The following is a 14,324-nucleotide window of genomic DNA, read 5'->3' on the forward strand; positions in this document are numbered from 1 at the left end:
TAAAGAGTGGTCAGCTGTTTTTAAGCAGTGGGTTTTTAATCTCAACGTGCTCCCTTCAAACTTCCGCCATTAGTTTACTCAGTCCTAAAGCATCATGGGTAAAGGCAAGATGGCGAGTTAGTGTGACGGCTGATGAAGAAGGTAAAGTCGAAAGATGTTTTTATCAATAGTTTTAATTAAGCAACATATGAAGTGTAATTAATTTACTTTCTTGGATTTTATTTCCGTGACTGGAGTTATTGACATTTAAATTTCTGGTACGTATACACACGCTGCAAACGTGAAATCGTTAAATTATCGATCAATCGTAAATTTCTTTTTGTCCATTCGCAGAGTCGGACAGCTTTTATTTAAATTTTAATTTAGCCGTCAATTTGCTTCGGCATATTTCATACGAATCTCGATGAGGCTGCAACCACATCAGTGGCGCAAAGGAGCCATGCTTTTTGGGGGATATTCTATTTTTAACTGTCCGTTGCTTTGAGTTTCTATATCACTTGAAGTTTGTCTAAATTGCTAAATTTAGTTATAAGTTTGCTGTTGGATAAATAATAACGCACTTTAATGTGTGAGGAGGTAGCTACAGCGCATTATCGTAAAAAAGAATAAAAACAAAAGGCTTCCTTACTGACACTTTCCTTCAAAAATAATTTTGGGAAAATTGATGGAGATGTAACTCACTAGAAGGTCAGTATCTGTTTTATGTTTGCAGCGTTGTATCGTAAAGAAAAAAAAATGTTTGCCAGATTTTTCAGACAGAAAAACAAATTGTGTATGGGTCCCTTTTGATTATTAACTTTTCCACACGTCTGCTTGATTGGAGATTTTTCTCTTTTCTCCAGAAATTATTCTGAACTTTTAACAGTTAATTGAGTGCATGTGAATTTCTTTGTAATCAGCGGCACCTTGTCAGTTTCAGAGAACATGTGTTGTAGCCAATATCACAGTTTTAACCTGTAAACAAGAACAAAATTGATTGAATTTCGGCCTTTGTTCAAACCGCTTCTGCAGTTTTAATTTTGAAACTTGACAGTTGAATGTCACGAAATTGGTTTTTCTTTTGAAATTGATACAGTGGAAAGTATGATGTTCAAGTGTCTGATTACAGATTTAATGAGGAAAAAATCTTTTACAAGAAACTACTGATTGACATATCTGTTTTTCTACTTAGGCGAATAATAATTGATTGATTTTGTAAATTAATTTGTTATGCCTTTCTTCTGTCATTGGACTTTTGTGCAGAACTGTCCTCTGATGTTTAAAAAAAAAATCCTATTTAAAAATGAAGAGTGGGGATTATCAAAAGTTCACGAAAAGTCTTCCAAAGGTTTTTATTGGCATTGTAGGCATTTGACCCATCCCTTCTTGATATACAGGTTTATGATCAACCAAAGTCATCTATCAAACTTCATGTAGGATTATAAAAAATGACCAAAGGCCAGAGTATCGATGTAATAATTTGGGAATAAACCTTCTTGTGATTTGACTTCTTTAATGCCCTCCACTGGACACTACCTGCCCGTTTTTATGACTGAAAGTTGGACAAAATTCATGTTTTTGTCATTTATCATGTTTTGGGCCACATATAAGTATTTTTGACTGGAAGATATAAAGAAATTTATTGCTACAAAAAATTGTCCCAATTCTCTGTTGAAGCTGATTTTCTTTTGTAGGGGATCAACTTTTTCTTTCACTTAGCCCATTATCAGTTTCTGTCCAATGTGAGCAGTTATCTCTCATGACTTGAGCTGCATGTGTAATTTATCACAAAGCCCAAAAGTTGAACTTGAATTTACATTAAAATATTGAGATCATAACTGATAAGCATTGTTAGAGAACAGTGAATTCAGATAGGGTTATCTCTATGAATTTATTTATAGACAAGGTGATACTTTGGACATTAATTTGTTATAGAACCTACAAGAACTGCATTTGTTTAATTGGCACCATGTGTTGATCACTTCTGTAATCAAAACGCACAGTGAGAGAAAAAAAAACGTACAGCTAAAGTTGTACTTAGAGAAACGAAACAAATGTTTACAACACCAATTTTGACATTTAGAGTTAGTCTTCTAAAGAAGCCAACATGTACAGCTGTTATATTTGAAGGTTAGTTTTTTATTATTCTCCCCCTTTTTTCTTTTTTTTTTCTCTTCAAATTCCTGAGAGAATGCTTTTCGGGGGATTACTGTATTTGAATCACAGAACTTTACAGCAGTAGACCAATAGCATCTGTTGTATATTAGATGTGAATTCATAATTAATGGCAAGCTGGCAAGGGGGGTTTTCTTACTTCTTATAGATAAAATATTGATTCATAATCTAGCAACAATTTGTGAAAAATTTTCTTCTTACATGGGCTGATGAATAAATTATGAGAACGTTGCGTAGTCCTTAGTTGAAGACTGGCTAAGACTTTGCTCTGTAAATAGTGATTGAAACCATATCAAATTTGAACTCATTGAGATGCAAATTAAAGCCCCAATGAAACTGGAAATTGTTAAGATAAACAAGACTGAAACCATGCTTAGTTTATCAGAATTTCAAATTACATAAAGTCACAACAAAGGTTTAAGTGATTAAGAAAGCCATATTTATTTTTAGGGTTTTGTTTATGGGTTTCAAAACACCATGAATGATTATGGTGAAATTTAAGTCAAGAGGATTAAAATTACATCATTAGATTTAAAAGAATTTCAATTGAAAACAAAACATGCTATGTAATAAACACAAAGTCCAACAATTTAAGTCAATATAACGGTTGGTGGGACTTTTAACACAATTAGCCAACACAATAGAATCCAGTTTTAATTCACAAAATTTGATAATCCTTCAATGGAATTTTCAATGGGATTTTTGAAAGTCATTAAAGTTCACAGATAAAAGAACTGAAAAACATTAATATTTAACTTCTTTGAACTCTTTCTCATAGAAATTAATGTAATGGTAGTTAGATGTTTAGACAATGAAATCAATAAAAGACCATGTTGATGGGAATAAAATATTTATGAATCTGATGAAGAAATAAAAAAATATTTATTAACTGACAGTTCTTGGTCAGTTTTAAAACTGTAGAAAGGAATTATGCAATGAAGATCAAAGGTAATTTTCTTTATATGACATGAATTACATTTATGTTTTAATGAAAACATATGAAGGCATGTGTAGGATGGTATTTAATTAGTGTCTTAATCGTTGAATGTTAGTATGTTAGTACAGGTATAAAAGTGTGGAAATTTATCATTTACCTGAGGGACAAGAGCTGTCAATCATTTTAGTAGAGAAGGTAGGAAGACTTAACCTGTTTTAATCACTAGCTGATGGATATTCATACTGTCTATTGTGCTTTCAGCAGGTAGCTTTCATGGATTTGTAATCAATTGAGATAGCTATCAGAGTGTGAAAATCACCACTTTTTTGGGCAGGTGGGTCCTTTTTTTTCAACTTTGACGAATAATTCGAATTACTGTGATTATGCTATGTTTGACTCTTGCTCGTGTGTTTTTATCGGTAGGTAAGATTTGTAAAATACTAATCAATATCTTATTGAAGTTTCTATTCAAAAAAGGGAATTGACTTTCTGTGATTGAAAGTTAAAGGGAGGAGTTTTTTTCTTTTTTATAGAAATAAAAACCAATAACGCCACCTTTGGAGCTCTTTTGTCAACAGTTGCAACATTCTTTTGCAATAATTGTACAGCATCAAGAGAATTAATAACAGAGCAGTACTTACAAATGAATTTCATTGGATGAAATTAGACCCTGCCCATTCATTTAGTCACTGTTTGTAACTTTTGCCTGATGGCCAGCAGCAAGCTAGGGTTTGCTTGTTAATTAACTGAAAACTAATATCTTGTCAATTATTGATGTATATTCATATTTATGCTGGGATGTAAGGTTTTGAGCAAACTGACCACAGCACTGAGCATTAAAATGCTGCATTAATGAACTCGAAAAATAATTTCTCTCTGCCAAGCAGATTGTGTGTTATTATAAGATATAATATCACAAGGCTTGAGATAATAAAAAAAAAACACCAGTAACTATTAGCAGATTTTAGTGACTGTGTCTATAAACACAATTTTTCAAGGCATTTTTTCATTTGTGAACTTAGAGTTGAACTGTTTAGGTTGTGCAAGATCTACATGGAAGTGCAGTAGTTAACTGTTTGATGAAAAGGAAATTGTTATTGGAAATTCATTCAGTCGCCATTCGTAAAAGGTAATGTAGTTAAAAATGAAATTTTCTTAAAATCAGGATCAAAATTTTTTTTTTTAAATAATGAAATTTAAAAGTTTTTTTTTTCAATTTCAAATTTAATTTTTTAATTTTTTTTTTCAATTTAAGTCTTTTGCATCAGGAGTCCATTAGAAAGAACTTTGTGCATTTTTTTTTTACCCCCGTTATTTTACAGTTGTGAGTATAATTTTTCCCCATAATTTTTTTTCTTTTTGTAAAAATAAAACCTTAACTATAAATGTTTGTAATTTATTTTGGAATGTGTAATTAACATTCATTTTGAAGTTGGCAAGAAGTCATATGTTTTATAGCAAGAAGTTAAAACAATTTACAGACTCAGTTCAGCTGCATTGAACAGGTTTAATCTATGTTAAATGTATAAAACTGACTCTGGTTTATTGCAAAACAAATAGCCATCATGTGTTCTCCTACTTGAAAGTGGAATTTTGGAATATTTCATCAAAATAACTTGAGAAATATTTTTTAGTTCTTAAAAATTCAGAGGATGGTTTTTTTTCCTATTGGAAAGTCATGAAAGTTTCAAACATATACTCTGTAATTTACCCAGAATATTTGGGTCTCTAACTTTGTTGAGACTTTGATGTTTAAAGCAATGGCTTTCTGCATCTTGCTGCAGATGCAGAAAGGGAAGTAATCCTGTAAACTGTTATCTGAGTCTTGTACAACGATGCTTATATTTGTTCCTCATGAGAAAAAAAATTACTTTTAAAAATAGATTGGAAGGCATTTTTATGACACATTTATAAAAAGAGTATTATTCAGTGAAATTTTTGACATGAAAATTTATGATTTAAAAAAAAAATCTAGAATTTTAAATTTCTTTATTATGTTGGCATTAGTGATTGATTGCCTTATTTACTGTGTAATAAACTGCTTACAGATACATGTAACTTTATGATGTATTAAGTAATAATGTAATTTGATATTTTTGACATGATTAATTTTTTAGAGGGTATATTTTAATGATTTTAATGGATAACATCTTTTAAAGGGGGCTCATTATCTAATACATCTATGACATAATCCATGTATAGGCTACAAAATTAGAAACAATGCTGGCGTCTTAAACTGTGAGAAAAAAACATTAGTATTTGTCATTTTTATGTCCAGCCTTATGTTTTGAGTGACCCCGGGACATGAAAGCCAGACTTCAGGTTAAAAGTTTTTCATCATATAAATAAAACTGATATTTTGGTGCTCGTGAAATAACATTGCTGTCTTGATGTCTGAATTGGGTTTGATTTATTGATTGGAAGGTGTTTTTGAACATCTTCACTTATTGGATAACATCCTCAGGGGTGTTGTAATCTACCAGAAAGTAATATTACGTTTGTACAAAATTAACTGTACTGCATAGCCACTGCTAAGTCGACATTAAAAACTTGGGGATCTTAATTACATGAAGTCTAGGAGTTGTTATGGCGCAGTATTGTTCATAAATATTCATCTACATCTTGTACATGTAGATCTTCTTAAAATGCAGTATATATGTATTTATATGTATTGGAAATGAGTTTGTAAGTTTGATTAGTCTGACTTGAAGTATTTTTATGGTTTTATTTATTGATCTAAATTGTGTTTCATATACCATCTATTGATCTAAATTATATTTATATCTTTTGCCCAGTGTCTTTTCACATTCATAATTTTATTGTTAAAAAAAATTTAAAAATTAATAAAATTTCTTTTTATTTTTTCAGATACCTAACATCATAAGTGTGCCGTCAATGGAAGATCTAACAACAGGACAAACCAAATAAAGAAAAAGGGAGGAAAATTATCAACTTGGACCGAACTGACAGAGATCTGAATGTATCTTCCAGCCACTGCCAGTCAGATGTTAGCCATGGACGTGTTAGCATTTGATAAAATGTCCAAATCAAATCGACGTAAGCAGAGTAAGCCATTACGGGTATCATACAGTGCCGAAAACGACCCAACAGCCGAGGGAGGCGGTCCTATTCCAAATCGTGGACCGGCCGAGGAGGTCGTCAATGGTAACGGTGCAGGAGGGAATGTTTCCGAGTCGGAAATGGAGGAGCACCACTCACCAATGGGAAAAGTCAATGGAGGAAACCTACATCTGGATTCACAACCTATGAAAGACTTTGATTCTCCTGATGGAGAAAAAGTTGTCTCAGACCCCAAGGAAAATAACAATGAACATTTTCCGACAAAATACCATCGACTCGGTAGTGAGTTGTTTGCAGGAAATGCGTTCCCTGAAAATGGTATTCCAAAAGAAGAGCGAATTGTTGAGAGGATGGATGAAGATGGATTGCCAAAGGAACTGAACCCTGATGAAGAGGGTCGCAAACTCGATGGTCAAAGCCGTATCTTTCATCAGGATGCATATTGTGAACTTTGTGATCGTGAATTTTGCAACAAATACTTTCTAAAAACCCATAAAGCAAATAAGCATGGGATTTTTGATAATTCTTTGTCACCATTTTCCCTTGGTGCTGCAGGAAATGGAATGCCTCTACCTCAGGAAAGCAATGTACCATCAGTTCCAATAACCTCTCCAGTTTCTCAGTCTTTGCCCCAACCACCAATTTCGTCCATGTCATCTTTCAAAGTAATGGACTTCATCCAGAGCCTGCCAGCATCAGAACCTCCTAAGTCAACCAAAATGGATGCAATGACACCAACTAAGGGTGACATTTTACCCCCAGTCAGCACCCCTCTGTCATCCATCAGCAATACTCAACCAACAGCTTCATCCTCATCCAACTCCACTTCCACACCTAAAGTCAGCAAGGATATGGAAGACTTTTGTGAACTTTGCCAGAAACACTTCTGTAACAAATACTACCTCAAGAAACACAAGCAAGATGTCCATGGAATTGCTCCTCCCGATGGATCAGGCTCTAGCAGCAAGAGAGGAAGACAGAAGGACTTGCAAGCTCAACTTGATGCCATCACCTCTGCATCTGTTTCTTCCAATTCACCTCTAATACCTCACTCACTTCCAAACATGACTGGATTGCCCAACATGCCTGGTGTCATGGTGCTGAACCCTTTCATGGCTCCCATGCTTCTTCCTGCAGGATCTCTTATGCCAGGATCACAGATTCCTACACCACCCATAATGTCACAGCCACTCCCTACCACTTCTCACCACGAGTCCATCACAACTACAGCATCTCCAGGCGCTACTAGTCAGACTTCTCCCGGAGCAACTCAGAAAGACTCAAACTCCAATAACCAGGAGGCCTACTGTGAACTCTGCTGCAAAGAGTTCTGCAATAAATATTTTCTGAAGGTCCACAAAGCAAATAAACATGGAATCTTCATGGAGGACTTCCCATTCCTCCCAGGGATGCCAGGAATGCCTGGAATGCCTCCATTCAAATTTCCTCTGAGTGAAGGTATGATGTCTGCTCCTCCAGAAAAACCTTTAGCCTCCATGGCTGCTATGGATGGCAGAAGTCAAATCAAATCAGAACCTAGTCCCAAACATGGAACATCCCTTGTTTCCTCATCTAGTCCTGAAAACTCAGTAACCTACTGTGGATTGTGCAATCAAGAGTTTGCCAGCAAGTACACGTACCGTATTCATCGCATCCAAGTCCATGGCATGTTGAATGAGGGTCTTGATGGGTCCCTCACTGAAGAAATTATTAGGAATTCCTTTAGAGAAAGAGAGGAGTTCTTCAGATATGCAATGAGAGAGAAGGAAGAGGCTTCCAAAATATCTCCTGGTTCAAAAAATGAAAATGAAAAGGAAGGTGAAACCAAGATGGCTGACAATGGAATGACTACAATGTTTGGAAATATGGTTGCAGCAAAACTTGCAGACCGTGTAACTTGTGACATCTGCAATAAAGACTTGTGCAATAAGTATTTCCTCAAAGTACACAAGTTCAAAGTACATGGAGTGGACACTTCAGCCACTGACAACAAGTTCGATCCTAGCCGTATTGCCAAACATCAGCTAACTGGAGACTTTGAACTCATCAAAAATGCAGTGAAGCAGGAGCCAAAAGATATACCTAGTCAAAGTCCAAAACATACCTCCAAGTTAGACAAAATAAAAGACTTCCCACAGTTCAGTCCTAAAATGTCATCCTTTATGCCCATGCCTATGCCGATGCCAATGCTCTCCAGACCAGGAGAGATGCCAAGAGACAAACCAATGTCTCCAAGCACAAACGTTGAAAAACCATCCAATGAAGAGCTTGTTAAAATGGGCATTGACCCTGAAGCCTACTGTGAAATCTGCAAGAAAGAGTTCTGCAGCAAATATTTCCTTCGAACACACAGACTGAACATCCATGGCATTTCAACACCAGATACACCTCAGTCAACTCCAGGCAAAATCAGTCCAATGATGTTCCAACAGGCCAACAATATACCACTCAATTTAAGCATGAATGGTGGCATGAGTAGTGGCAAAAAGAAAAGTGGATTTGAAAAACACTCTTGGAGATGGAAGGAGCCCATGAATTCCTCACGAGTCAGCTGTGACATCTGCAACAAGGAGGTCTGCAACAAGTACTTCTTGCGTACACATAAATTAAACAAGCACGGGATCCTTCCAAGCGAAAATTCGCTGTCCCCATCTACCTCAGATATTGAAACCCAGAGTAATTCATCATTGCCAACAGATCTCAGTATGCATGAAAGAATGCTACCAAGTCCTCACACTGTCAAACTTGATAGCAACATGCCTGGAATCCACGGAATGGATGAGAGGATGATGAAGATGGGAGACTCTCCTATAAAGATGAATCCAGAAGAAGCATATAACAGTGAAATCTGTCATCTCTGTGATCGACGCTTCAAAAACCAGAAGTGGTTGAATGCTCACATCTTGAAGGATCATGCAAGGGCTGGAGGATTTCCACCTGAGATGAGGGAGAGAATGATGCATGCTGGGATGGAGCTTTGCTTTGACAAGAAAACTTGCAGAATTTGTGAGAAATCTTTTCCTAGTGAATTGTCAATGCATCTGCACATGATACAAGAGCACAATGCACAAGTCAGTCTCAACACGGAAGAGAAAAGTCCACCTGTCCCTAAACGCAGATCCAACTTAACCAAACCCAGATTTGCTATGAAGAGAGGGTTCTCTTTTACTGCCAAGCAAAAACTTTACAATTGTGCTATTTGTGACTATAAAAGCAAGTGGTTGAATAATGTGTATATGCATGAACTGAAAGAACATAGAGTGCTACATGTCAAAAATAAATCAGGAGTGAAGCGGATCGTTGATAAAGCAGCCAAAAATCTGAAGCAGTACAGGTGTACAAAATGTAACCTTAAATTTGCAACACCAATTCTGTGTCATCTGCATATTCGTGAGGAGCACATCCGAAACAAAAATTTCCGTGTAAATAATAAACTACCAAACACTCGTCTGAACTGTAAATTTTGTCCATTCTCAACCAAGTTCTCAAAGCAACTGCGACATCACATGACCCGCGTTCATTGCGATGGCCGCTACACCTCGTATAAAGATCACAGCAGCTACGACCTGGAAAAGAACATGGATGTTCCAAGTGATTCTCTGAGTGACTGTAGCAATGAAAACTTCCAGCTGTTCAAAATTCAAGACTGTTCTCTAGAATCTGACTTCCGTTCCTCGATGGCCGTCAAACTTCCTGTACGTCACCGCATGACCAACCCTGTCACAGTAACCTTTCATCTGGCTCCTATGGAACAGTAAGAAATTGTTGTAGATATATGTGTTCATGTGACCTGTCATTGGTTATGTCCCTTTGTCAAAGGAATTTTTTTTTCCTGATTAGTTTGAAAATAAGACAGATAAGATATAAAGCATTTTTTTAGCCGCTTGACCATTTTTACGTGGTTATGGACTAATTTCCATGCTAAGAAATAACTCAAATTTTGATGATACTTGTGAAAGGGGTTCGATGGGTTTTTCTTGTTTTGTTTTGGGATTTTTTTTTTTTTTTTACAATTTAGCCTGTATACTGGTTAAAAATGATGTGCAATCTAAGTTTCTTTTTGTTGTAATATTACTCGCATTTAATTTATTTTGTTATTGTTATGTTGTTGATTAAAAAGGTAAAACTCTTTTACCATATTGCAATCACCCCCTTTGCATAAGGGTTTTACCCTTAGTTCAGAAAAGTCAGTTTTAGTATAGTTTAAAGTATCTACTTTCATTAATTGTGGCAGCACGGTGGGATGAAGTTTTTATGTAAGTTTTCCCCTATAAAGAGATTTTTTTTGTTGGAGTTTCAGTATTATTGCAATGTTAAATCAAACTTTTGTTTTCAGTTAATATGCACTTAAGTATTATAGTATAAATCCTTTTTTTTTTTTTATTAATTTGTAGTCCTAGTGCAAATTATGTAATCTACACTGTAATATACATAAGTATATATGTATACCCAATCATGATATTGTATAATTATCATGATAATATTGTCCATTCCTAAAAAAAATCACTGCAATGCCGCTAAATGCCCAGTACTTAGCCTTGTAAGAAATTTGTATTTGATGTACATATATATTAACCTAATCGAAAAAACCTATAATTCTAACCAGTGTACAGATTTTTTGTATGTCTTAAGTGTAAATTGAATGAAAATCAGGGAACATTTTTCAGCAAAATCTTGAGTAATGATCCATGTACGTATGTGTTCTTGTGAAGTTTTTTTTTAAATGACATATTATTTATTAGATCATGTATACACTTGATGTTTTTTATAAAGACATGTTTTTGTGTGTGATTATGTAAACACAGTATTCACAATTATAAAAATATGTACCACACAGGCTGTGGTAAAGCATTGTTGAAAATGTGACATTTTTTTTAATAGGGGGCATTACATGAAATGTGCAATTTGTGTGTGCAAGTTTTTTGTACACAGCTTATTGTGTACTTTTATTACTTCATAAATGAGTGACACAGTTCTTCAATCAAAAACCCAAATAAAAACCCATGTTACATGCATACTACATGTTAGCAATATAGGTGGTCAGGTACAAAAACTATACTGAACATGTAAAATAAATATTAATGACATTTTGTTTGGGGACCTTTTTTTTTGCAAGTCTTGCCAAGATCTTAATAGGATGATATGATATTTTCAACACAAGTAGCTTCCATGACCACTTGTAAATATTGTTTTATTTACAAAAGTGCATTGCCAAAAAAATTAACACATGTTGAAGTTTTTTTTACGGATCCAAACAATTGTTACAAATGATTATAAAGTGTTTCCAATTACATTTTTATTTTAATTAAAAGTTAGGAGAAACAAAGTTAGATACAATCAAAGCTGTTTTTGTCCCCAATGCAAATCATGAGAAATATAAATGCATTTATTTGATGTGTATGGTGTTTGTAAATTTTTTTCATGTAATCTATGTTTGACTTGTGTGGTGTTTTTTGATTGGTTGATCCCGTAATTTGTGTGGAGTTTCTGGATTGGTTGATCCCGTTTTTTTCCTCTCATTCCTAGCGTATTTCCAGGATTTGGAGCATCGGTGTATATTTCATGCCCATTTCCACTTAGCTTTGTGGTTGAAGTGAAATTATATATATTTTTGATATGCCATATCGTGTGGCTCTTGTTTTTATCAGCTAATCTTATATAATCTTGTTTGATTTTTTTTTACATAGGAGAGTTATCTAGTAGCTGTTTATGAATTTGATTTTGTATATTTATTGTTGAAACCATGGTTCCACAAATCATTCATTTATACACATATTTCTTAAAGTTTAATTAGGTCTTAGAACTCCAACTAATTAACATGAATTCAACGTACAGATTCAATGTATCTTTTTGCTCCGTGATGCCTGCAATCAATTCTACGATAGGGAATTGTCAATTAAAAGCTACAAAAATGGCCACTTTGATTCATGTTCTTGGAAGCTTTTTTTAATTTATATATTCAAATCAAATGAGTTTTCCTGATATTTTTTTGCATACAAAACAGCCCAGACTCTTATATAAGATATTTAAAATGATTGATCTTCAAATTTGGTTTGATATTTTTTTCATAAATCAAAAGTTCATTGAAATAGTTTGAATATTTGAATAAGTTTTGACTTAATGTGAAATTACATCAATTAAAATACGATTTATTTCCATCACAATTCTTTTTGGGCTTTGAAATTTGTCAATGAAAAAAGTCATTGTTTTCCAATGTTAATTTGAATCTAGTCAGTCATTTTCAAAATGGTACTTAATTAAACTGCAAAGATGAGTCATCATTTTTGAAAAGCATTAATCCTTCTTTCCAATTTCAACAACAACAAATTGACACTGTTTTTTTAATAAGAAAGGAATTTTATTGTTCTGTTAAGAAAAATATGCCTTCATCTGTTGGTTGATTTTAAAGGTTCACCGATTACTGTTCAATGGCTTGATAAATCAACAAGTTTTTTACTTGGTTCTTATACATATTTTCGACATTTTTCAACTTTTATGTCAATGAACAGCTGTTTTAACAACATCTGATTTTCCTCCTCTTTCAAATGATTCATATTCATCTACATTAATAATTTGTAACATTTTTCACAGGAAGGTTGCCAAAAATCTTTAAAACAAAAATAAACCTTACAGCATCTAAAGAAACATTGTTTCTGTATAACTGTAATTTATACTTTTGTTAATCTTTGTATTTATTCTAAAGAGCAAACTCCTTCTTGATACATTGCCCCACGTTTAGTATTTATATTATGGAGCTAGTCAGTTTTTTTGTCGCATTCCTTTGGTACAAGGGTGGACCCCCCCAATGGAACTACCTCGCACCACACCAGTTTTCCCACCATAGAAGGAAAATTGTAAACCGTGAAAAATAAACTAGTCATAATTTATATTTAGTAGTGGCATAAGCTGAGTGTATTTCAATGTACATAAATTATACATGTATATGGTAATTATTTAGCATATGTGTTAGTGTAATTTTTTTTTTTGAAAAATAATATAATACGGGTTAACCCTTGTCCAAATGTGATTAGGGTTTTTTCTTAACGCAGAGTCAAGGTTATAGAATTTTGTAATTATTTGTAATTAGTCAGTTCAGATATGCCTAAATACACTGTAAATTTGTCAATGTATTTCTGCAGTAACTTTAAACTTTTGTTCACTTAATTCCTAATTGTGCAATTAAAACAGCCCTCTTGCCACTAGTTTCAATTTTATTTTCACATTATGAATTAGTTGATACTAGTTGGGGGGTCAAAACCCCAAGTGGTTGACAATATATATATTAAATAGGATTATTTTTTTTTTTTTAAGTACAGAAATGTTTTGTTGTGTTTTGTCCATTTTATTTATTTATATTTCCCTGTTCAGGGGAGTATGTTGACATTCATTTTGTTGCCAGTTACCATGGGTTTCTTGTCAATACTGTTTGGTTAATATCTCTGTATAGTGGAGTGATTTTTTTTTCACCAACACACTGTCCCATGATGGTGTTTTGTATGCAATAAATTTGAAATGTTACTTCTGCTTTTGTTTTTATATCAATCTATAGGCTTCTAAAGCTCAGCCATCTTAAAGTCAGCTTTGGCTTAAAATCTATACTTTCAGAATTCATTTACGTTGGCATGTTCCTTTCATGTAAAATTAATTTTTGTTCAGTTTCAAACCTGAAGACTATTTTTACTCTTCTCTGTTCTTGGACATTTGTGGTACAAACCACTTTGTAAAAATGATTCTTCAATGGAATTTGATAGAGATGGTATTGATTGACATAAGTATTGTCCTTATTTGAACAGAGACAAGTAGATATAATCTCGGAATATAAACTGGGCAAAAATGGGTTTTCCTTGAAAAGATTGGTTATTTTTTAAGCAACAAAGTGTTGAGTAATCCTGCGAAAAGTTGTTTTTAGGATACTACAAAAGGCTTGTAGTAAAAGTCGCTTAAAAAACACGTGTAAACAAAAAAAAAAATCTCGACGATGAGCAGGTACAAATATTGCAGGATGAAACATTATACATGTATTTAAAACATCAGATATTCTTTTTCGTGGCATTATACACATGTATATATCGTGCAACCAATTCTACTTGGACGGGATTGTTACAAGGCGAAATGTAATAACGCAAAATCATGAACATGTACGCAAAACATT

General features: G+C 33.9%; 1 protein-coding gene across 4 annotated transcripts; it reads left to right on the plus strand.

Annotated features, from left to right (window-relative positions):
• On the plus strand, positions 1 to 13,690 carry LOC134279790 (uncharacterized). 4 transcript variants are annotated; one of them, XM_062762205.1, is made up of 2 exons: positions 1 to 141; positions 5,960 to 13,690. In XM_062762205.1, the coding sequence occupies exon 2, from the start codon at positions 6,070 to 6,072 to the stop codon at positions 9,928 to 9,930; it is 3,861 nt and encodes a 1,286-aa protein (XP_062618189.1). In that variant the 5' UTR covers positions 1 to 141; positions 5,960 to 6,069; the 3' UTR covers positions 9,931 to 13,690. The 4 variants fall into 4 exon arrangements, with proteins under 4 accessions (XP_062618189.1, XP_062618190.1, XP_062618192.1 ...); XM_062762206.1 differs by lacking the exon at positions 1 to 141 and adding an exon at positions 319 to 687; XM_062762208.1 differs by lacking the exon at positions 1 to 141 and adding an exon at positions 1,917 to 2,109.
• The last annotated feature ends 634 nt before the right edge of the window (positions 13,691 to 14,324 follow it).

This window comes from Saccostrea cucullata, unplaced genomic scaffold (genome assembly GCF_032062105.1).
Source record: "Saccostrea cucullata isolate Sc308-1 unplaced genomic scaffold, CSIRO_AGI_Scuc_v1 ctg699, whole genome shotgun sequence".
NCBI lineage: Eukaryota > Metazoa > Mollusca > Bivalvia > Ostreida > Ostreidae > Saccostrea > Saccostrea cuccullata.

What these genes read in the sequence shown, in the direction of transcription:
- LOC134279790 (XM_062762205.1), top strand. Translation starts at nt 6,070, where the DNA reads ATGTATCTTCCAGCCACTGCCAGTCAGATGTTAGCCATGGACGTGTTA.